The sequence below is a fragment of the Aquarana catesbeiana genome, linkage group LG04 (genome assembly GCF_042186555.1).
Source record: "Aquarana catesbeiana isolate 2022-GZ linkage group LG04, ASM4218655v1, whole genome shotgun sequence".
Taxonomy (NCBI): Eukaryota; Metazoa; Chordata; class Amphibia; order Anura; family Ranidae; genus Aquarana; species Aquarana catesbeiana.
The window spans coordinates 32,909,349-32,933,679 of NC_133327.1; the positions used below are offsets into that span (position 1 = coordinate 32,909,349).

Sequence of the window (24,331 nt, forward strand, 5' to 3'; positions counted from 1 at the left end):
TCTGGAAGATAGTAAAGATTGGAGGAAGGGGCAATGACCATTGTTCTGGAAGATAGTGAAGATCAGAGGAAGGGGAAGTGACCATTGTTCTGGAAGATAGTGAAGCTCGGAGGAATGGTCAGTGACCATTACTCTGTAAGAAAGTGAAGATCAAGAGAAGGGGGAGTCACCATTGCTGTGCAAGATAGTGAAAATTGGAGGAAGGAGCAGTGGAACAGGTTAGAACAAGACAACAAGAGCTACAGCTGTCTATTCTTCCAGGAGTTTTAGATGCTTCCTCAAACCTGGACTATGGCTCCTTCTGCTGACAGCTACATCTGGGCTGTGTCCTGTAGAGATGTAATAGCCAGCAGGAAGAATCAAAGAGTGCAGTTGGGGGATCTGAAAGTGAGAAATGTGAGAAGACTGGTGTTCTACAGAAAGTGAAGATTGGAGGAAGGGGCAGTCACTGTTACTCTGCAAGATGGTGAAGATTGGAGGAAGGAGCAGTAGAACAGGTGAGAGGAAGACCCTTCTTTTGCATGTCTTGGTTATTTCCGTTTATTTTTAACAGCAAGCAATACTTTAAGGATTTTCCTAGAAAAACAAATAAAGCAAAACTAACACAACTACAATATTGATATTTATGGTTTTATCTATATAGTGGTATAGAGAGCTATAATTTGAATTACACACCAAAGGACAATATTGTTATTGGTTAAAGAGTTGTGGGCCTTGAGTCCAGTCAGTTATGCCCATGTGATGTCCTCTATCAAGGAACTGATCTAATACTGTAAGTTTTGATATTTTAATTTCCATGCAGCTCTGGAGAATGGAAACCGGAATGTAACAGGATACAGGTAAAAGAACCAAAAATAGTCACTTACTACAACAAGGAAAGATGCTCATATATAAGATGCTATAATTTAAATAACACATCAAAGGGCAATGATGTTATTGGTTTAAGGAGTTTTGCGCCATAAGTCTAGTCAGTTGTGCCCCATAAGATATCCTCTATCAAGGAATTGATGAATGCTCTCCCCAGCTCCGGACAATGGAAACTGGAATGCAACAGGATACAAGAAATAAACACAAAAAGTATTCACTTACTGGAACATTGAGTTTTGCAAACATTTTTAGAAGGAGCCTTTCCATCCTTACAATGTTGCCCACTGTTAAGCTGGCATAAGCCAAAGCCATGGCCTTTCTTGAGTTTCTTTTTTAACTTGAAATTGTAGTTGCTTGAATGTCTAAATAAACACATCCCTTCCAAAATAAAAAAAGAATAAGAAAAGTAAAAATAAGTACCATACTGTACATTACCATAAAATCAGTGTACCAAACCACCCATCAAACCATGTATCTACCTATGCATCCATACTTTCTTCCTTATCTTGATTCATCCACCCATCCTCAACATACAATACTGGTTTGTTTCTTGCTTCTGACTAGGGATGAGCAAATTTGAGAACTTTGTTTTTTTTGCAAAATTTCACCATTGTGGCAAAATGTACTGGAGTCAACAGAAAGAAAATTGTTGTGGTTTCTGGTGGGTTTTAATGGTGGAACGAGCATTGAATGTATCAGAAGCTCCTTTCAACTATCTTGCATCTGTTTCGTGCCAACAAAGTCTCATTATTAGACTAATTGCATGATGTTTTACAGATAAAAAGATAACAAAAAAGTAAAAATAAAAATGTAAAGCTACAGTACACAAATAATTACACAAAAAGACACAAATACAAAGAACACTAAGGGCCCTATTTATAAAATAAAATGCCTCACCAGTTGGCACAAATAATTTCCTTAATATGTGTATTTCCTATGATCGTCAGATCAACCTGGTCATATTGCGGTATATTCCTGATTGGGGTATTTCCAAAATATACCTATATTAGACACATTATAGGGATTATTTTTGATGGGTGTGTGAATGCAAAGGCATTAGCACACTTTTTTTTTTTTTGTAATAAATAGAACCCTTAATTAAATAAACAAAACTACTGTAAATACAACATTGTACATCCCCACCTAAACAGTCTGAGTGAAATTGGGAGTTTCTGCTATAAGTCAATTTCACCGATAGTAAGTCAATTTCACCAAAAGCACTGCTCATCCCCACTACTGACCTGGGTTTTGTCAATGAAGTTGGAAGGCAAAGTTTGATTACTAAATTGGAGCATATGAACTTTTCCTACTGCTCAGTTGCTTTGCATTTGCTTTGCAATGTTCTATTCTACTGTGATAGAACTGTTTTTTTTTCTTACTTACAATTCATTGTGGATACAAGTCAGAAGCAGGTCAGGAACAAATCAAAAGCAAATCAAAAGAAAGTCAGAAGCAACTATAGTGCCAATTTTATCTGTTGGGATAATTATATTCTGAACAATAATTTTTTTCCCCTGAGGTTGTTTAATAAGGAAGGTCTAAGGAGGTTAGTGCATGCCCATGGATGCCCAATTGCTTCATGACTCAACACTATCAGCTGGACTCGGCAAAGATCCGGTTATGATTATAGAAGGGTTGCTTGCTAATTTCTAATTTTTTTACAGATGAATGTCAGAAAAAAGGGGAAGCACAGCTTTTTTCATGAACACATTGGGCCTGATTTACTAAAACTGGAGAGTGCAAAATCTGGTGCAAGTCTGCATAAAAAAACTAATCAGATTCCAGATTTTTTGCCAAAGCTTAAAGTCTTTGTAAAGTCACTGCCATTAACAAAGGTGATTCCCCATGTGTCGTCAGCTGGCCAGCAGAGGGGAATCTCGGCCCCTCCCACTTCTCTTCATAGATCGGTGCCGCCCAGCACAGAGGAATCACGTGACCGCACAGCTGCAGTGTGACAAGATAATAGGCCTGGAATGGGATGCCCAGCATCTAGAGGAGGGCCTACATGACTGGGTGTGCAGAATAGGCTGTAGCTAGGCAGATTAGTAAGGGGTTTTAAAGTGAGTAATAGTCCTACCCAATTGGAAGTGAGCAGGTTGGGATAGGGTGTGGGAAGGTGGGGCAGGGTGGGGTCAATGGTGGTCTAGGCAGAAGGGGTGGTTGACCGAGGGTCAGTTGGAGCTTGGCAGATGAGGAGAAACTTTTTCCTCCCTCCCCTAAGTTTAATGTTGTTCATTCACCCTTCTTTTTGGTGGCCTTTCCAGTTGCAGTTTAGAGATAGGTGGTACGTTAATTTGCGAGGGGGTCTGATGGAGTCATAGCAGTGTACAGGGGTCTCGGGCTTTTGAAGGTGGGCATGGTCAAAATTGTCTATGGAGAATGATGGGTGGGGCCCATCTTTGGTATGGGTACCTTCCCAAATAAGTGACGTCAGTAAGGAGATATCGGTATTGGGGCTGTATCAGGTGGTAATGTGGTAACTAATTGTCCCCGAGTCGGTGTATTTGCAGCTGAGGGGCCGTGGTATGGAATTGGTGCTTGATACAGCCCAGTCAGTAGACCATGCTTGCCTCCAAATACATGGACTTAAGATAGTCAGTTAGTGTACATTAGTGGGGTAAAGTTTTATCTTCATGAATATGATAAAAAGATGTATTGTTAATTGTGTTTTGTTAATAAAAGGCTGCTATGGCCATTTAAATCTCTTAAAATAGAAAAAAACAGTGCTGCGCAAATAAAGTGTCCTTAAAATAGTATATCAAAATAAAACAGATGAAGACAGGAGATGAGACCACCAGTGGACATTCAGGATGACAGGGGATGAATCTATAGTGACTATGATCCCTTCACCGCACATGGATGGCCCCTGACCTGAAACAGGTCATACAGCATAAACACCATACAAAGGGTAAACTGATCCAGGTGGTGGTGACTTCGTTTTCAAACTCCAACACTCATCAGATTTGTATATGCAAATAAAAAATAGGCAATATAGTGCTCTCTGTACGTACTTTTATTCAAAAAAAGGGGTAAAATCATGCACTTACAGAAACTGGCACTCAGGTCCGAGTGCCGGCTAGACGGCGTGTAATCGTAGTACACAGACTGACAGCCGCGGGTGACGTCATACGCTCCTGGCCCCCGTACGCGTTACGTCCATGGGCGGGACTTCATCAGCGTGGGGCGGGATATGCAAAGACGGCCCGCATTGTTTATATCTAGTGCCATAGTAACAGTAATGCGCCAATCACAGTACTGGTGCAGTAATCCCGGGAGACATGAACCAGCACGTCACTCCAGCTTCACCTGAACACGTGATCGGCACCCAAATTAAACGCTCAGCCTCACAAGGAATGAAGAACAAATTGGTACGAAGTACCTATATGTAATTCCTCAAATAAAAAGTTTTAATAACCGCTCATGAGACTTAGAAGGGAAAAGGCTTAAGAGCGACTCAGGGACATATAAGTTCTCATAAAAAGAGGCTGGCTTATTACTCATTTCAGATAGGGGAAAATTAGCAGTTCCACTGCTAAAATCACATAGAATGGCATAAAGAAAAAACGCATAAAAAATACTAAAAATTGACAGTCAGGCCGCGGACATCACCTGGGTATGATCACATACACATAATCAATTGCACACAGTAACATTGTTGCAAAACAAAATAAACAACATAAATATAATACATAAAAATCATCTATTAGAAATAAAACAATTTAAATCGAAATCAACGTTCATTCCAGCTGGAGATAGGACCTTGGTCTCGTAAATCCAGAAGGATTCTCTACTGCTAAGTTGTCTGATATAATGGCCACCTCTCCAGTGGCGGGGAACTTTTTCTATCCCCCAGAACTTGAGGCATTTGGGGTCCCTATGATGACAAAGGCGAAAATGCCTAGACACACTGTGGGTTTTTACCCCCCATTTGATGTTACTAATGTGTTCGCCAACTCTAACATGCAATGCTCTTGAGGTGTGGCCCACATACTGGAGGCCACAATCGCACTCCAGCATGTAGACCACCCCCACAGACGAACACGTAATTAGACCTTCAATTTGATAACTTCTGTGCGTGACATTTGAAACAAATTCTTTCCGCCTTTTGATATTTTTGCTGGCTTTCCTGCAAGTGGCACATTTGCCACACGCGTAGAAGCCAGACAGAAAACCAAACAACCTATTAGTCCCTATTTTTAAATTTATTCTAAGGTGATAATGTCTTATCTATATAAGGTGGATAAGGTGGTATGGTCACGGCAGCCGGCAAGTCAGCAATACATCAGTCAAGGTATTTATGCTTTTTCATTTTAAACAAACACCTACACTTTTGTTAATGGCAGGCTACCTGCATGGGATATATTGATATGTGCTGCATTATGCAACTGAATAGCGGCGGGAGGGGCGGGGAGGAAGGCGCTCTCATGCTGACAGGGAGGTAGGGGGAGACGAAAGCTGCGGATGACGGAGACATGTAAACTGACCAGGGTAATCGGGGCTCAGCAGCCATGATTTTCACGGTCAGCAGAGGCAGGGGGACACAGGAACTGAAGGGATCACCTAGGTGTATTACAAGATAGGAAGAGAAAATTTTTTTTTTTTTTTTTTTTTAGGGTTCCAAACCCTTTAATTGAACAAGCCGAAGTTGGATGCTGAATGGCTACCATGGACAGCTGCACCAGATTTTTGCACTCCCCAGTTTTAGTAAATCAACCCCATTTTTACTGTAGTATATGTGTTTTATATTTACAAAACCAGTAGTATTATTGCTGTAGTAGCTAAATAATATATTAGCAATAATAATAGTAATAATACTAATAATAATAACGCTAATAATAATAATACTTAATAATAATAGTGATAGTAGTAATAATAATAATGCTGACGTAGTTAAATCAACCCCACTGTCAGTTCATTTTTACTGTAGTATATGTGTTTTATATTTACAAAAGCAGTAGTGTTAATGCTGTAGTAGTTAAAAATGCACTTACTGATACTTAAAACTGTAAAATGTCATTAAAGTATATGTAAACTCTAACAATGAATCTTATTTGTTCTCTTTTGGTGTGGTAAAGGCTAAGGTCACCTTCTACACCTGTTACACCTGTATTTATGTTCCGCATCCTCCTCCTCGCCACCTTCCCTGTGACAATAGCTGCTGATGACACATTTTAAAAAGGCTGTGCTGCAGTGTCTTCTGCCAGATTTGGAGTACTCTGTATACTCTGTATATGCTGTCCGGGTTCTTGTCGGCAGGGTGATGGTGTCACCCGCTACATTATGAAACACTAAGGAAAGATGAGTATGTTACTGAACTTAGTTTCCCCTACAGGTGTTTTTTCCTGTTTTATAAAGTGTTTTAGCAATGGTGGCAGGGGACACTTTAAACAGGTGGACCTTCATTTGTCTCACACACTCCCCCTCCCGGAAACTGCAGCTCACAGTGACAAGGTTTTAAAACAGAAACAATGCTGCCAATCCCGAAAGCAGTGAACAGGACTAGTTGTGGCTAGGTGTTTATTGAAAAACAAGGCTTGTGAATCAGCGGTGACAATGCTTATAGCCATCACACTATAGTGCAAACAGGTACAGCCTACATGGAATGGGCAATGCTGCTCCAAATTCTGGAGCAGTGCAGCATTGTTACCACACCATCACAGAAAGCTGCATGAGGTGGATATCACTATTTGTGGGACTTTGCATGCGAACAAAGAGAAAACTATAACTGCAGGCACATTTATAATTAAGTGCCACGGCACATGTGTTTTACGTTGGGAGGCCATAGTCCATAGGCCATAATTAATATGATGTTTGAGGGAGGGTTAGTTCACTTAAACTTACCCTAAGATGTAAAAACAAGACCTCCTGACCACTGAAAGTGCTAAGTAGCTCTCATTAAGTTTTGCCAATTTAAAAAAAAAAATCTTTCTTCATCTCAACAACTCCAATTTTATTCAAATTGATAATGGGAAAAAAGTGCTGAATCAAACATTTTCCTCCTCTGTCTGTTGTGATAAATAAGATAAGCATAACAGAGGAAAGCAGATATCTATCAATTGTTATGTGTACTTACAGCTAGCAGCACTAATCTTCGCATGTCCAGCCAGTTTTAATTTTTTGACAATGCGCAATATCACACAACGGTCCTCCTCCTTTTGCAGGGGTGTCTGAACATTTGTGACCATTTTTTCGGAGTCACTGTGGTCATGCCGAAATGCAATATGCTGCTTATTCCGTGTGATTGCTTGTTCTGTATAGCTATCCAGATCAGATGATGATAGATCATTGCTGGAGGCCTTTTGAGTCACATGACTATTTGACTGCCTGTGGTCATTTCTTTCATTTGGTGGTTTGCTACTGTTGCTATCGAAGTTGACAGTTGTTGATGCCTCATCTTTGATTGGTTTGAAAACTCCTGCTGCTGGTTCATTGTCTGCTGGACCTGGTGGAACAGTGTTGGAATATTCTTTTAATTCACTGTCTTCTGGACCTGGTGGAGAAGTGCTGGGATTGTATGCGGGCTCACTGTCTCCTGGAACTGTTGGAACAGTGCTGGTATCGTCTGATGACTTATTGTGTCCTGGGCCTAGTGGAACAATGATGGTAGATTTCACTGGCTCACTGTCATCTTTACCTTGGCGAACAATGCTTGCATTGTCTGTAGGCTCACGGTCTCCTGGACCTGGTGGAACAGTCTTGGAATATTCTTTTGAGTCACTGTCTTCTGGAACTGGTGGAGGAGGGCTGGCATTGTATGCTGGCTCACTGTCTCCTGGAACTGTTGGAACAGTGCTGGTATCATCTGATGGCTTATTGTCTCCTGGACCTAGTGGAACAATGCTGGTAGATTTCACTGGCTCACTGTCTCCTTTACCTTGGCGAACAGTGCTTGCATTGTCTGTAGGCCCACTGTTTCCTGATCCTGAACCTGGCGGAACAGTGCTGGTTTTGTCTGCTGGCTCATAGTCTCCTGGACCTGATAGAACAGTGCTGGCATTGTCTGATGGCTCCCTTATTCCTAGACCTGTTGGTACAATGCTGGTAGATTCTACTGGTTCACTGTCTCCTGGAGCTGGGTGACCTTGACCTAGTAGAACAGTCGTTTTAGATTCTGCTGGTTCACTGCCCCCTGGGCCTGGTAGGACAGTGCTCATTTTGTAAGCAGGCTCACTGTCTCCTGGAACTGTTGGAACAGTGCTGGTATCGCCTGATGGCTTATTGTCTCCTGGACCTAGTGGAACAATGCTGGTAGATTTCACTGGCTCACTGTCTCCTTTACCTTGGCGAACAGTGCTTGCATTGTCTGTAGGCCCACTGTTTCCTGATCCTGAACCTGGCGGAACAGTGCTGGTTTTGTCTGCTGGCTCATAGTCTCCTGGACCTGATAGAACAGTGCTGGCATTGTCTGATGGCTCCCTTATTCCTAGACCTGTTGGTACAATGCTGGTAGATTCTACTGGTTCACTGTCTCCTGGAGCTGGGTGACCTTGACCTAGTAGAACAGTCGTTTTAGATTCTGCTGGTTCACTGCCCCCTGGGCCTGGTAGGACAGTGCTCATTTTGTAAGCAGGCTCACTGTCTCCTGGAACTGTTGGAACAGTGCTGGTATCGTCTGATGGCTTATTGTCTCCTGGACCTAGTGGAACAATGCTGGTAGATTTCACTGGCTCACTGTCTCCTTTACCTTGGCGAACAGTGCTTGCATTGTCTGTAGGCCCACTGTTTCCTGATCCTGAACCTGGCGGAACAGTGCTGGTTTTGTCTGCTGGCTCATAGTCTCCTGGACCTGATAGAACAGTGCTGGCATTGTCTGATGGCTCCCTTATTCCTAGACCTGTTGGTACAATGCTGGTAGATTCTACTGGTTCACTGTCTCCTGGAGCTGGGTGACCTTGACCTAGTAGAACAGTCGTTTTAGATTCTGCTGGTTCACTGCCCCCTGGGCCTGGTAGGACAGTGCTCATTTTGTAAGCAGGCTCACTGTCTCCTGGCACTGTTGGAACAGTGCTGGTATTGTCTGATGGCTTATTGTCTCCTGGACCTAGTGGAACAATGCTGGTAGATTTCACTGGCTCACTGTCTCCTTTACCCTGGCGAACAGTGCTTGCATTGTCTGTAGGCCCACTGTTTCCTGATCCTGAACCTGGCGGAACAGTGCTGGTTTTGTCTGCTGGCTCATAGTCTCCTGGACCTGATAGAACAGTGCTGGCATTGTCTGATGGCTCCCTTATTCCTAGACCTGTTGGTACAATGCTGGTAGATTCTACTGGTTCACTGTCTCCTGGAGCTGGGTGACCTTGACCTAGTAGAACAGTCGTTTTAGATTCTGCTGGTTCACTGCCCCCTGGGCCTGGTAGGACAGTGCTCATTTTGTAAGCAGGCTCACTGTCTCCTGGAACTGTTGGAACAGTGCTGGTATCGTCTGATGGCTTATTGTCTCCTGGACCTAGTGGAACAATGCTGGTAGATTTCACTGGCTCACTGTCTCCTTTACCCTGGCGAACAGTGCTTGCATTGTCTGTAGGCCCACTGTTTCCTGATCCTGAACCTGGCGGAACAGTGCTGGTTTTGTCTGCTGGCTCATAGTCTCCTGGACCTGATAGAACAGTGCTGGCATTGTCTGATGGCTCCCTTATTCCTAGACCTGTTGGTACAATGCTGGTAGATTCTACTGGTTTACTGTCTCCTGGAGCTGGGTGACCTTGACCTAGTAGAACAGTCGTTTTAGATTCTGCTGGTTCACTGCCCCCTGGGCCTGGTAGGACAGTGCTCATTTTGTAAGCAGGCTCACTGTCTCCTGGAACTGTTGGAACAGTGCTGGTATCGTCTGATGGCTTATTGTCTCCTGGACCTAGTGGAACAATGCTGGTAGATTTCACTGGCTCACTGTCTCCTTTACCTTGGCGAACAGTGCTTGCATTGTCTGTAGGCCCACTGTTTCCTGATCCTGAACCTGGCGGAACAGTGTTGGTTTTGTCTGCTGGCTCATAGTCTCCTGGACCTGATAGAACAGTGCTGGCATTGTCTGATGGCTCCCTTATTCCTAGATCTGTTGGTACAATGCTGGTAGATTCTACTGGTTTACTGTCTCCTGGAGCTGGGTGACCTTGACCTAGTAGAACAGTCGTTTTAGATTCTGCTGGTTCACTGCCCACTGGGCCTGGTAGGACAGTGCTCATTTTGTAAGCAGGCTCACTGTCTCCTGGACCGGGTAGAACAGTGCTGGTAGAGTTGGATAATTCATTGTTTTCTTCTGTAAACAATTTGTCATTTTCTGTGACATATTTCTCTGTTGTGTTATTGCTGTCTACGATCGTTTCATCACTGTCTTCACTGGTCGGACGTTGGTGGAAAGTCACATATTCTGCTTGTTTAGTTTTGTTAATAGTGCCATTGCCTGCACCTTGTGGAAACGTATTACTCACAAAGCCCACTGTCTCATTACTTTCTGAATCTTTTGGATCCTTGACATAACTCCCAGAAATGTTTTTAGCACTGTTACTTGCAACTGTTGCAATTAGGTCATCCTGCATTGTCACCAGTTCTTCTGGTGCACTTTTATTGGAGGGAAGAGTGCTGTAACTCTCTGTGATGAGTTGTATATGTTCTTTGTTTTTTGGAGTTGAGGTACCAGGACTTTCAGTACTTTTCTGTAAATTACTGTCATTTTTGGGTTGTGTCATAGTGGTATAATCTTTGTTGGTGTTTACTCCTGTAGCGGTTGGTACATAGCTGTACGTAACTGTTTGTATATTTTCATGAATCAAACAAATTAGTATAAGAAAATGGCTGTTCATTTTGGTATCTTAGATACCTGTTAAGAAACATAAAATAAAAGTTTAATGTCTACATGTAAAAAAAATGAAAATGACATATTAACTAAATCAGTAAAGCTATTTTTTCTGCAAATATAATTCCAGACCTTTTTTGAGGCCTTGCTGCTGTGCAAACCAAATTGCAGTTAAAAGCTACATCCAGACAGCTTCAAGGACCAGTTCCCTTTAAAAGTATGTAAAATCATCAGACATCCCAGTCTAAAATATAAAAACTTAAATGCTACTCATTAATGGGGTACCTGAGCCTGGGATGGTGCACACCGTCAACCTTTAACTCACCTTTCACATCAGAGGTCCCCCTTCACATCAGAGTTCCCCTTTCATTTCAGAGGCCTCCATCATGTCGGATGTCACCCTACACATCAAAATCCCCCAATGACATCAAAGTCTCCCCTATACTTAAAAGACCCCCCATCACATAGCCAAAGTTACCTCATGACACCAGACCCCCCCCCCATAAATGAGAGGCCCACATCACATGAAAGTACCCCCTTTACATAAGAGTCTCCTCGTCACATCAGTGTCCCCCCATGCATCAAACAGTCCTCTCATCCATCTTTGATTCAGAGCAAACTGGGGCTCGTGCTTGCAGTACTCCAGAGGAACCCAAAGGGCACCACAGTGTGCTGCAGCAACTTGGTTGAGAAACATTAAGCTACAACATTGTCTTCTAGGTGTCTCTCTGAAACATGTGTCACTTCCTCAACAAAGGATTAACTTCCCTTAGAAGTCTGAGCTCTGCCAATCTCCGACTTTCCCTAAACAGGTCACAACGGCACTTTCATCAGATAAGTGGGTCGTAAGTGGCGAGACTTAGACCCAATTTTTTTAAATCTCTCTTTTCGAAAATAACAGAGGACAGTTTCTTTCACCAAATTGATATCATGATATTATGCAGCTTACTCTCCATTAGGAGGGACCAGTCCTCCCATATTAGAAATAAATGGCACAAAATGTTACCTCACCTGACGTCAGAGGGTTGGGATAATTTTGAAGAGACTTATATGTCCTTAGTTTTCTCCTCCAAACATAAACAAATACTTAAACTCAAACTGTATCACCAAATATATTCTACTCCCTTGGAGCTCTATAATTTAAAACCCTATCACTTCCCACTTTGCTTTCGAGATTGTGGTCACTGGTCAGGAAGCAGATTTCCTTCATGTGGCAGTGGACTTATCCTTTCATACCTTAACTTTGGGTACAAGTTAAAGTGTATCTAAGCCCAAAACTAACAATATAATATATTTCACTTTAATCCTGCAATGAACACACTTCCTGCCTCTACTATGGAGAGAGCCAAGGTTGTCACCATATTCTGCTTTCCTGAGATGGATTCCAAATATGTCCATATCTTAGGGTTGCCCCCTTCCCTGGATTCACCTGGACAGTCTGGTTTTTACATCCTCTGCCCGGGTTTCTCACTACCAGACACCCGGACACCAGGGCACCCCCAAAAACTCTTCCAACACCCCCATAGCAACCCCATAAAAGCTTAATCAGAATCTTGCTTCCATAACATGTATCAGATGTTCACCTATCTTCACATATTTGTAATTGTCTGGATGGAAACAGCCCTAGTTACAAGGGACTTGTTTCTCTCTGTGGAGGGATACAGAACCTCCTGGCCACATTTTCCGATGCTTTGCTTCTAGTTCCGGTGTTCTATCGATTTGTGGCCTCCGTTGAAAAGTGCAGAATGGTAGGGCACTCCAGCTGATTTGCCGATCAGCTGGAGTGACGTCACCATAGCGCATGCACACATCGTAGGAGGGTTTTTTCAAGGGGAGATACCATTTCACGGGCACAATTGAAAGCTATGCAAAGAGCAGAGGGACACCGTAGATGTCAGATTGTGCTTTGCAGTAAACCTGCGGCGCAACCACGAGATACAAAATGACAAATACAGTGTCCCTCCGCTGTTTGCATAGCATTAAATTGTGCTTCCCCAGAAACTGTATCTCCCATCGAAAGAAGGCTCCCACGATGTGCGCATGCGCTATAGTGACATCACTCCAGCTGATCGGGAAATCAGCTGGAGTGCCGTTCTATTCTGCGCATGCGCAGGCACTTTTTGGCAGCGGGCACATATCGACAGAACACCAGCTACTGGAGCCCTGTCAGGACTGCTCACTCTGGCGGACTGATCTAGTGGAGAGGAGCTGTGAGTGTGTGTGGGCAGGAAGAGGAAGGAGCTGTACGGACTGCAAGTGAGGAAAGAGGGGGACAGAGAGGGGAGGAGAGAAGCTGGCCGCCCATATGGCTACATATGTATGTATTCATCTCATAGTATGTTGTGGTTGTGTCTAGTGTATGTATTTATGCATGTTTGTGTGTATCTGAGTGCATCTATATATCTCAGTGTGCAAATATATGTGTGTTTATGCATGTATAAAATTGAGCATATGTACAGTATATACCTGAATGTGTGTATGCATCTATCTGAGTGTGCATATGTGTGTATGCATGTACCTGAGTGTGTATTTATCTGAGTATGTATATACAATACAGTGCCGAATGGCAAAAAGTGCTCTGGTCAGGAAGGGGGTAAATTCTTCCAGGGCTGAAGTAGTTAATGCCAAATATTCACAATTTCTGCCAGGGAGCACAACTGTAATATATATATATATATATATATATATATATATATATATATATATACACACACACACACACACACTCGGATATATACAATCAGCTAGATGCATGCACACATATATACACTCAGATACATACACACATATATACACTCAGATACATACACACATATACAATATACACACTCAGATGTGTATATATATATATATATATATATATATATATATATATATATATATACATATATATATATATATATATATATATATATATATATACACATCTGAGTGTGTATATTGTATATGTGTGTATGTATCTGAGTGTAAATATGTGTGTATGTATCTGAGTGTATATATGTGTGCATGCATCTAGCTGATTGTATATATCCGAGTGTGTGTGTGTGTGTGTATATATATATTAATATATATATTATATATATATATATATATATATATATATATATATATATTACAGTTGTGCTCCCTGGCAGAAATTGTGAATATTTGGCATTAACTACTTCAGCCCTGGAAGAATTTACCCCTTTCCTGACCAGAGCACTTTTTGCCATTCGGCACTGCATCGCCTTAACTGACAATTGCACGGTCGTGCGACGTTGTACCCAAACAAAATTGACGTCCTTTTTTCCCACAAATATAGCTTTCTTTTGATGGTATTTGATCACCCCTGTGGTTTCTTTTTTGCGCTGTAAACAAAAAAAAGAAAAAAAGAGCGACAATTTTGAAAAAAATGCATTGTTTTTTAATTTTTGCTATAATAAATATCCCCCATAAATATATAAAAAACTATTTTTTTTTCTCAGTTTAGGCCGATGTGTATTCTTCTACATATTTTTGGTAAAAAAAATCGCAATAAGCGTATATTGATTGGTTTGCGCAAAAGTTATAGCGTCTACAAAATAGGGGATAGTTTTATGGCATTTTTTTAAATTTCTTTTTTATTAGTAATGGCGGCGATCTGCAATTTTTATCGGGACTGCGACATTATGGCGGACACATCGGACACTTTTTACACTATTTTGGGACCATTGTCATTTATACAGCGAAAAGTGCTATAAAAATGCATTGATTACTGTGTAAATGACACTGGCAGTGAAGGGGTTAACCACTAGGGGGCAATGAAGGGGTTAAGTGTGTCCTAGGAAGTGATTCTAACTGTGGGGGGAGGGGCTACAACACACATGACAGCGATCATTGCTCTCGATGACAGAGAGCGGTGATCTCGGTCCTGTCACTAGCCAGAACGGGAAAATGCTTTGTTTACAAGAGCATCTCCCCGTTCTACCTCTCCGTGATATGATCACGGGCACCCGGTGGACATTGTGTCACCTGCGGTCACGTTCACGGAGAACGCGGCGCGCCCGCAGAGCTGCTTCTTAAAAGGGACGTACCTGTACGCCCTTTTTCCCACCAGCGCCATTCTGCCGTCGTATATCAGCGTGCGCTTGTCGGGAAGCGGTTAATATTGAAAATATGACTGATCATGCAAAAAACTTTCTTTTAAGGGTAGCATGAAGCCATTTATTATCACATAGTTTTTTGGATCCTTTTAAAATAATAATGATAACAGAAATCACCCAAATGGCCCTGATCAAAAAAGTTTACACTGGAATGTTTGGCCTTGGTACAGACACATAAGGTGGCACACACAGGTTAAAATGGCAATTAAAGGCTAATTTCCCACATTTTATTTACATCACAACTAATGTCTGTGTATAAATAGTCAATGAGTTTGTTAGCTCTCAACTGGATGCACTAAGCAGGCTAGACACTGAGCCATGAGGAGGTAGAAAAGAACAGTTAAAAGACCTGCGTAACAAGGTAATGAAACTTTACAAAGATGGAAAAGGATATAAAAAGATATCCAAAGCCTTGAATATGTCAGTCAGTACTGTTTAATCACTTATTAAGAAGTGGAAAATTAGGGGCTCTTTTGATACCAAGCCAAGGTCAGGTAGACCAAGGTAGACCAAGAAAGTGGCTTTCCTTGGGGGCACCCAATGAAGAGGAGGTGCCTGGAGAAGAGAACTCCAGAAGAAGAGGATTGGGCAGGTAAGTATAGGCATGTTTGTTATTAAAAAAATAAAAAATTGAACGTTTACAACCACTTTAAGTTAAAAAACCTCCTGCATGCAGCGCCCCTCCCCCCCTTATGCTTACCTGAGCCCGATCTAGATCCAGTGATGTACACGAGAGCAGAGGCTCTCTCTGCTCTCTCCCTCCTCATTGGCTCAGAGACCACAGTAGGAGTCATTGGCTGCTGCTGTTAAATACAGCCATTGAGGAGGGAGCAGGTACAATGGGCACATATGCATGAGTGCCCCAAAAGTAAGTGGCTTGCTAGTGGGGCACTCGGTGGGGGTGGGGGTGGGGGTGGGGTGAGGTTCCAGGAGCACCAGTGAGCCAGTAAGGGACCTGAGAAGGATGGAAAGAAAACTGTATAATCCGTGGCCATCCTTAGTGTTTGGTCTCTTCCAGCATTTTTTAACTTCCTTTCTTCATACACTCATTCAGTGGCGGCCCATCCATTAGGGGCACCCGGGCGCTGCCCTCTCTCTCTATGCCACCCCCTATATGACTAATGGATAGATTCATGCATAGCATGAATCTATCCACGTCCACCGCTGCCATCCCCTATTCATGCGTCTGGCCCCTTTCAGGATGCCGGGCGCTTGAATTACAGCAGCGGGGTGTATTTTTGAAGCACCTGATTAGAGCCATAGGCTCCAATAATCTTCAAAATATGTGGGCTTGTGGCGCAGAGAATTGCGCTACGAGCCCACCCAGGTGTTACAGCAGTGAGACCCGTTTTCTGATTGGCCGAAAAGAGAAGACTCATGATTGGCGCCAAGAAGGAGGAAACGGAAGCCAGAGTTGTCGATTGTGGAGACTGGAGAGCAGGGAAAGGGAGAGCCGCGCCGCCGCCGCGAGCCTGGGAATAAGCGCTGAAGGGTGATCGGCGCACCCCCCCAGATGGGGTGCCCTCCTGCTGCTGCCTAGTATTCCATCCTCCACTTCACTCAGCAACAACTCTCCCCCAGTGGCATGTTACCTCAGCTTATATAGGAGGCCCGCCCCCTGCCAATACCAGATGGGGATTGGTCAGGGCTCCCACATGAGCTGCCTGCCACTCCAGTTCCAAGCCCTACCCCTCTTCCAAAACATTCTCCCTGGAAACAGGGGAGGCGCCTCAGAACGAGAGCATAGGTGGTCACACCCACTGCTTCTCTGACCACTCCCAGCCCCCAGATAAAAACAGACAGGCTTAGCTTGCTGCATAGGCCTGCCTAAATTTGCCTGTGCTGACAATCTCCTAGTAAAAAACCTATTACTAGCACCAGGGGCGGACTGACAACACTCAGGGCCCCCGGACCAAATAAAGCAAGGGCCCCCTGTCAGGCCCCACCCATGACCCACCCTAACCCCGCCCATGACCCACCCCTGACCTCGCCCCTACATTTTGCACAAAGTACAACTTCTGCCTTTTTTTATGGGACCTGGAGGGGGGTCTCTCTCTAACAGTGTCCATTAGAGTGTCTCTGTTAGAGAGAGAGACCCCCCTCCAGGACCTATTAGAGACTACAAAGGAGTATAATGGGACCTGGAGGGGGGCCTCTTTCTAACAGAGTGTACAGTGAACACCTTCATTCACCCTGGTCCTCATAGGACCCCCTCCTTGTGCCATGATTCTCATCCCTGCCCCAACCTCTCACAAAGTAGAAATAAAATTGGCACTGTGTAGATCTCTTCTTACCTTAACTATGGGTACTGTAGCTGTGGCTGGTTCCCGCATCCTCTGTGGCTAGCTGGTTCCCACATCCTCTGTGGTTGGCTGGCTCCCAGGTTCTCTGTGGCTGGCTCCTGTGGGTGGCTGGCTGGCTCCCTGGTGTGGGTGGGTAACCGTGTGTGGCTAGCTGGCTGGCACCCTGGCCCTTTAGTGGGTGGGTCACCGTGGGTGGGTGGCTGGCACCCTGGCCTTGCTGTGGGTGGGTAACCGTGGGTGGTAGGGTGGCACGTTGTTTGCCAAGGTGAGGGAGGTACTTGGAGGGAAGTGGTGACCTTTGCCCTATCTGGGATGGTAGATCTAGAAGGTTTGCAGCAGGCCCTGTGTGCGGAGACACGTGGCGCAACATATAATGACATCGCCTGCATGTGCGGGTCCTCTCTGTGCCCATTTGAGAGTCTATGTTAGAAAAAGCCCTCATCAGTACCCATCAATGCAGCCTCACCAGTGTCAATCAGCGCAGACTCATCAGTACCAATCAGTGCAGCCTCACCAGTGCCAATCAGTGCAGCCTCATCAGTGCCCATGAATGCAGCTTCACCAGTGCCCATGAATGCAGCCTGATCAGTGCCCATGAATGCAGCCTGATCACTGCCCATGAATGCAGCCTGATCAGTGCCCATCAATGCAGCCTGATCAGTGCCCCTTAATGCAGCCTCAACAGTGCCCCTCAATACAGCTTTACCAGTGTGCCCCTCAATGCAGCCTCACCAGAGTGCCCCCTCACCAGAGTGCCCGCTCCATGCAGCCTCACCAGAGTGCCCCCTCCATGCAGCCTCACCAGAGTGCTCCCTTCATGCAGCTGCACCAGAGTGCCTCCTCACCAGAGTGCCCCCTCCATGCAGCCTCACCAGAGTGCCTCCTCACCTAGAGTGCCCCCTCCATGCAGCCTCACCAGAGTTCCCCCTCCATGCAGCCTCACCATAGTGCCCCCTCCATGCAGCCTCACCTAGAGTGCCCCCTCCATGCAGTCTCATCTAAAGTGCCCCCTCCATGCAGCCTCACCTAGAGTGCCCCTCCATGCAGCCTCACCAGAGTGCTCCCTCCATGCAGCCACACCAGAGTGTCCCCTCCATGCAGCCTCACCAGAGTGCCTGCTCACCAGAGTGTCCCCTCCATGCAGCCTCAGAGTGCCCCCTCCATGCAGCCTCAGAGTGCCTCCTCCATCAGTGCAGCCTCACCAGTGCCAATCAGTGCAGCCTCACCAGTGCCCATGAATGCAGCTTCACCAGTGCCCATGAATGCAGCCTGATCACTGCCCATGAATGCAGCCTGATCAGTGCCCATCAATGCAGCCTGATCAGTGCCTATCAATGCAGCCTCACCAGTGCCCCTTAATGCAGCCTCAACAGTGCCCCTCAATACAGCTTTACCAGTGTGCCCCTCAATGCAACCTCGCCAGAGTGACCTCTCCATGCAGCCTCACTTAGAGTGCCCCCTCCATGCAGCCTCACCTAGAGTGCCCCCTCCATGCAGCCTCACCAGAGTGCCCTCTCCATGCAGACTCACCAGAGTGCCCCCTCCATGCAGCCTCACCAGAGTGCCTCCTCACCAGAGTGCCCCCTCCATGCAGCCTCACCTGAAGTGCCCCCTCCATGCAGCCTCACCAGAGTGCCCCCTCCATGCAGCCTCACCAGAGTGCCCCCTCCATGCAGCCTCACCTAGAGTGCCCCCTCCATGCAGTCTCACCTAAAGTGCCCCCTCCATGCAGCCTCACCTAGAGTGCCCCTCCATGCAGCCTCACCAGAGTGCTCCCTCCATGCAGCCACACCAGAGTGCCCCCTCCATGCAGCCTCACCAGAGTGCCCCCTCAGCAGAGTGCCCCCTCCATGCAGCCTCAGAATGCCCCCTCCATGCAGCCTCACTTAGAGTGCCCCCTCCATGCAGCCTGATCAGTGCATGGGGGATAGCCGCCGGATCACACAGAGCGGGTAACTCCCGCTGTGACACCTGGCGACTGCTGTCATCGGATGTCCCGCCTCCTTTGTTAGACGTCACACGTCCCGGCATTGGACCAGTGAGACATCAAAGGAGGCAGGACATCGGATGACAGCGGTAAGCGGGAGATCCCCGCTCTATGTAATGCAGCGGCACCTTCCCTTCTCCCCCTTACCCTCCGAGGCAGCACTGGGGCCCGTGCGGGCATGAAAAGAAGATCATCAGCCCTAAATGTCCGATTGGACCCTTACTAGCACCTACCTATAGGTAGATGGTGCTACATTACTAAAGGCAAATAGATTGGGCACTTCGCAAAGTGCAGTTGCTCCAGGACATAGTAAATCAGGAAAGCTTAATTTTAAACAGAATACCCAATCACATGCAAGGAATTTTTTTTTAAAAAACAGCATTTTTTGCTTACACATGATTGAATTATGGTAGTCTGCTCTTTAACTAAGCTCTGGGGCTACTGCTCTTGCAGAGGGCAATTGCACTTTACAAAGTGAACAGTCTATTTGCCTTTAGTAAATCAACCGCAAAGTGGCTGCCAAGAGGCTGCAGGAGATCAGTAGCTCTGAGATATACCATAACAAAGGATGAAAAAATATGAAGACAAGTGTTTCCTTAAGATAAGATAGGAAACAAGGCAACTGATTATGATACACAGTGCTTCAGTAAACCAAATGTCATTCAGAGGTCACATTTAATGAGATATTTATAATAAATTCAGATTTATAGAATTATGTTTAAGGTAGAGCTATCGGCAAATCTTTTATTTTTATTTTGGACAGAGTAAGGAAGGGTTATAACCCCTGTAAGGTTTATTTTTGCCATCTTTCCCTTCACTTCTTGTTCCATAGCCATACAAGAAGTGAGAGGAAATCCCTGCAAATTAACCACTTCCCGCCCATAGGCCATCATATGATTTTGAGTGGGGATATCTGAATGATGCCTGCAGCTACAGGCATCATCCAGATATCATCTTTTTCAGCAAGCGATTTTGTGCATCATAAGAACAATCATAGCGGCAGTTCAGTGGCTTGATCATTCTTACAGGAGGTGGGAGGGGACGTCCCCCCTCCTGCCACCCTCCAGTGCTTCTCCCGGCTCGCTCCTGCGATCGGCAAGCCGTAGAACAAATTGTTCGCTGTCAGAAGTTGAGCATAGTGGTTTCCAGTGACCAAATGGTCCCCAGTCATCTCTATGACCCTTGGAGGCCCGGGTGCAACATTATGACGTCACGTCCGGGCAGGCGGGTGTAATCAATGCCGGGGCAGCAGCTGGAAAGGCAGAGAGAGTTTATTATTTTTTTTTTATCTCAACCTTTGCAGCCTGAAGGAGAGATGTGGGGTCTTATTGACCCCACATCTCTCCATAAAGTGGACCTGCTATGCACTATTCCTATTACAAAGGATGTTTACATTCCTTGTAAAAGGAATAAAAGTGATCAAAAAGAGAAAGTGTAAAAACAAAAAAAAAGTAACTAAATATAAAGAATAACATTTTTTTTTTAAAGCGCCCCCTGTCCCTGCGTGCTCGCGCACAAAAGCAAACACATATGTAAGTCGCGCCCACGTATGTAAATGGCGTTCTTTTTTTTTTTTTTATAATACATTTTTTTTAATTTAGTTATTTTAGACATATTCAATTCTATTCACATTTTACATAATACAACTCTTATTTATAACTTTTTTTTTTATAATAACAAATTTTTAATTTATTTATTTTAGACATATTCAATTCTATTCAAATTTTACATAATACAACTCTTATTTATAACTTATATATATGGCGTTCTAATCACACATGTGAGGTATTGCCGCGTGCGTTAGAGTGATAGCCCAAGACCTCCTCTGTAACTCTAAACAGGTGACCTGTTAAAAACTTTAAAGCGTCGCCTATAGAGATTTTTAAGTACCAACGTTTGGCGCCATTCCATGAATGTGCACAATTTTAAAGTATGACATGTTAGGTATCTATTTACTCGTCGTAACACATCTTTCACATTATACAATAAAACTGGGCTAACTTTACTGTTTTTATTTTTAATTCATGTTTTTTTTCCAAAAAAATCTCATTTGAAAAAATCGCTGCTCAAATACCGTGTGACATAAAAAGTTGAAACGACTGCTATTTTATTCTCTAGGGTCTCTGCTAAAAAAAATATATATGTATAATGCTTGGGGGTTCTGAGTAATTTTCCTAAAAAAAATATGATTTTTACATGTAAGTGCCAGAATTGGCTCAGATGGGAAGTGGTTAAGGGAATTCCTTGGGGCCCCCCAGGTCACCAGAACTAGTTTCCCCATTGGAAAATTTCTTCTGGGGACAACCCAAAATGTGGGATCTTCTTTTACTTTCAATGATAATGGTAAACAGGACAAATAGAGAGGGTGAATCTCTGTAACGGGAGCACAGACAGCCATAAAAACTGACAGGTGTTCTAATCCCTCTCCACTCTATCCAAAACTAAAAAAATAAGTTTTTTTGTTATACTTTAAGTTTGTTTGGGGGTTAAAGGTTGTGTTAACATCACATTTTAACAAAGCAAATGATGTCACTATGGGTAAATAAAATGTTGCTTTGGACAGAAAGTGACCCATACTGGTAGTCTTGATAGTTAGAAATCACAATGCAAGAAAATTAGTATGAAGTCAAAACCTTTTTTTTGGAGCAAAGAATGGTTGAGAGCCCTTTTTTAAAATTTTTTTCTCTGTCCCATCTGGGATATTTTTTTCCTCTCGTCCCAGAAACGCCGCAGGGAGATCTTTTCTAAACAAGGAGGAATCTCATCTAAAGCTGGGTATACTAGTAAAATTTCGAATGAAAATTTGAATAAAAATTCTTAGTAAAATTTGTACGAAAATTCTCAGTGCATTCCAATGTCATTCAAAAGTAGTTCAAGATTATGAAAAAGGTGGTGGGAGGTCAGGGGGATTTTTGCGGTGCCGGATACACGGTACCTGACCTCCCACCACCTTTTTCTTACATATTGGGATGAGGTGCCTTAATTAGGGGTGCTGCATCATCAACCAGACCAACCCTTTGTTTTTAGTTCAAGATTATGCTTGCTTTCAACATTTGATTTTGGAATGAATGGACTGTATTGAACAAAAATCACATTCACTGTTAGATATTTATACATTCAAGGAAAAATGCTCTGTTGCACCTTAAAATTTCCCCATGATTTTGGTAAAAAAAGAAAAACATCAATTGGATGCTGCAAGTAATTAGAAAATCCAACAAATGCTCTTACAATGAATTGTTGAAATAAATTCTACTAGTGTACCCAGCTACCCAGCTTTAGACCGTTGTCACCAGAATAGGTATAAGATTTCCCATCATCTTCTGTTTAATGACAATTCAAAGATTTTGTATTTTCCCTTTTTTTTTGTACCTGGACAGAAATTGTCTTCAGGACAAATAGAGAGGTGACTGTACCAAGCATGGACACAAGAATAAATCCTGACCGTCGTTCTAATACTTTAACTTTCTATTCAGAACAGAAAAAAAAAAAACACAACAGAGGGGTCTAAACCGATCATTTTGACCTTTAAAATGGGCACACACTTTAACCAATGTATTACAGCTACATTAGATGCAAATGGTAAGAGAGCAATACTTACGTTTCCAGTACAAGACCGCATATGAGATGGATAGCTAGCAGGCAACATTTTATTCAGATCATTTGCCTACCTGAGGGGTGTCCAAAAAATTGACGTAAAAAAAAAATAAAGAAAACTTTTTACGAAGGGAGTTCATCGCAATTGCTTGTAACTTCTTGATACAAATCAGTTTAATATTTTATCTAGTTCAATGGATTATTCATAATAAACAAAGGAGACCATTGATAAAAATTTAGATATTCACCTCTTGTTTTCCATACAGATGGAATCTTCCAATATTTACCATAAAATGTCCTTTCACCTGGTTGGTCTGAAGAATTTGGTCATGGAAAAAGTGGCAGTCACCCGTAAAAATAATACAATGATAAGAAGCATGACAGCTAACTCAACCGCATGAAAAATAAATATCAGGGAAAATTGCCTTCGCAAAACCCATCTACAGCTGCCAATGGCCAATTGTGTTAAGACACAAGATAATGGCGATTTTGGTATGGACAGCAGCAATCTATGGACAACAACTATAGTTACACAGCTGCTATGAGGCCTGAGGAAATTTTTTGCTACCCAGTAATCTTTGCATAGCCATTGCATTTGGTAAATGAATTTGGATTAAATATAGTTATTTAAAAAAAACCTAGGTTTACAGCATACACTCGTGAGGGTCATTTGCATGATGGCCTCATTTGAGGTCCATGTGGGGCTACTTCAATTCTAAATGCATTTCAGCTATCCGCATATGTTAACCTATCCCGGACTGGCATATCTCCCCTTTTTTCTTCTACACATTTACTACTGGCTGGATTTACAAATGTGAGATTGAATTCGCATGGTTTGCTTCTGCTTGGTCATCCCTGATCCCCTGTGGGTTGCTTGATCTTACCATCCATACTGGGGTCCCATAAGACGTGCTGCAACTATTTTTTGTTTTTATCTGGTCTGTTCATCTATGAATATTTCCATTATTCCCTGAGGAGGACCGAATGTAGTCGAAACGCGTTTGGACATTTTGGTGGTTATGCAACCATTAGATGATGCATATACTAACTCTGCTCTCTGTCAGGACAGTATGAGAGAATATTTACTGTTAGACCAGGATTTTGATTGTATAGACTAAATATATTTTATTCTGCTGTAAAATAAATGTTTTTCTACTTTTAGAAAAAATGCATTTTGTTTGAGTCCTATTTGCTGCAACAAAGCCCCATGGAAGATACATCAGATTAATAGGAGTAGGCTAAAAATAATTGAAATACAGAAGAGGCTGCTATTTTATAACATAGAGCAGCCAGATGATTGATTGCTTTTGGCGCCACTCAAAGCTAATCCCTGTGTCTCAGAACATGGGGTGCAGGTTTGTCCTACTACCAATCCAAGGGGTTAGTAAATGTAAAGAGGGAATGATCGCCACTACTCCTGGCCTCAGCCTACATGTCTCCACCAAACCACACACCTAAGTAGTGGTGGAGACATGTAGGCTGAGGCTGCTTTTTATCGTTTATTCACCTGGTCTGGTCGGGAGTAGCAGCAATCCTTCCCTCTTTACATAGAGCAGCCAGAGTTAAGCTCCCCTCCATCCACTAGGGGGCGAACAGAGGATGTGGATTGCTAGAGACTTTGGAGAGAAGTGAGTGAATGCAGATGCAGTCTATTTTCTTGACTGCAGGG

The 24,331-nt window shown here is 43.6% G+C and overlaps 1 protein-coding gene across 1 annotated transcript in view; it reads right to left on the reverse strand.

Annotated features, from left to right (window-relative positions):
- LOC141139138 (uncharacterized) overlaps nucleotides 1–22,783 on the reverse strand; it is a 46,657-nt gene extending 23,874 nt beyond the window's left edge. Inside the window, exons 1-3 of the mRNA XM_073624978.1 lie at nucleotides 22,667–22,783; nucleotides 6,941–10,681; nucleotides 1,090–1,245 (exon numbers count right to left, since the gene is read on the reverse strand). Coding sequence (XP_073481079.1) covers nucleotides 1,090–1,245; nucleotides 6,941–10,664 — 3,880 coding nt within the window. The 5' untranslated portion in view covers nucleotides 10,665–10,681; nucleotides 22,667–22,783. The remainder of the gene's footprint in view (nucleotides 1–1,089; nucleotides 1,246–6,940; nucleotides 10,682–22,666) is intronic.
- Between the last annotated feature and the right edge of the window lie 1,548 nt (nucleotides 22,784–24,331).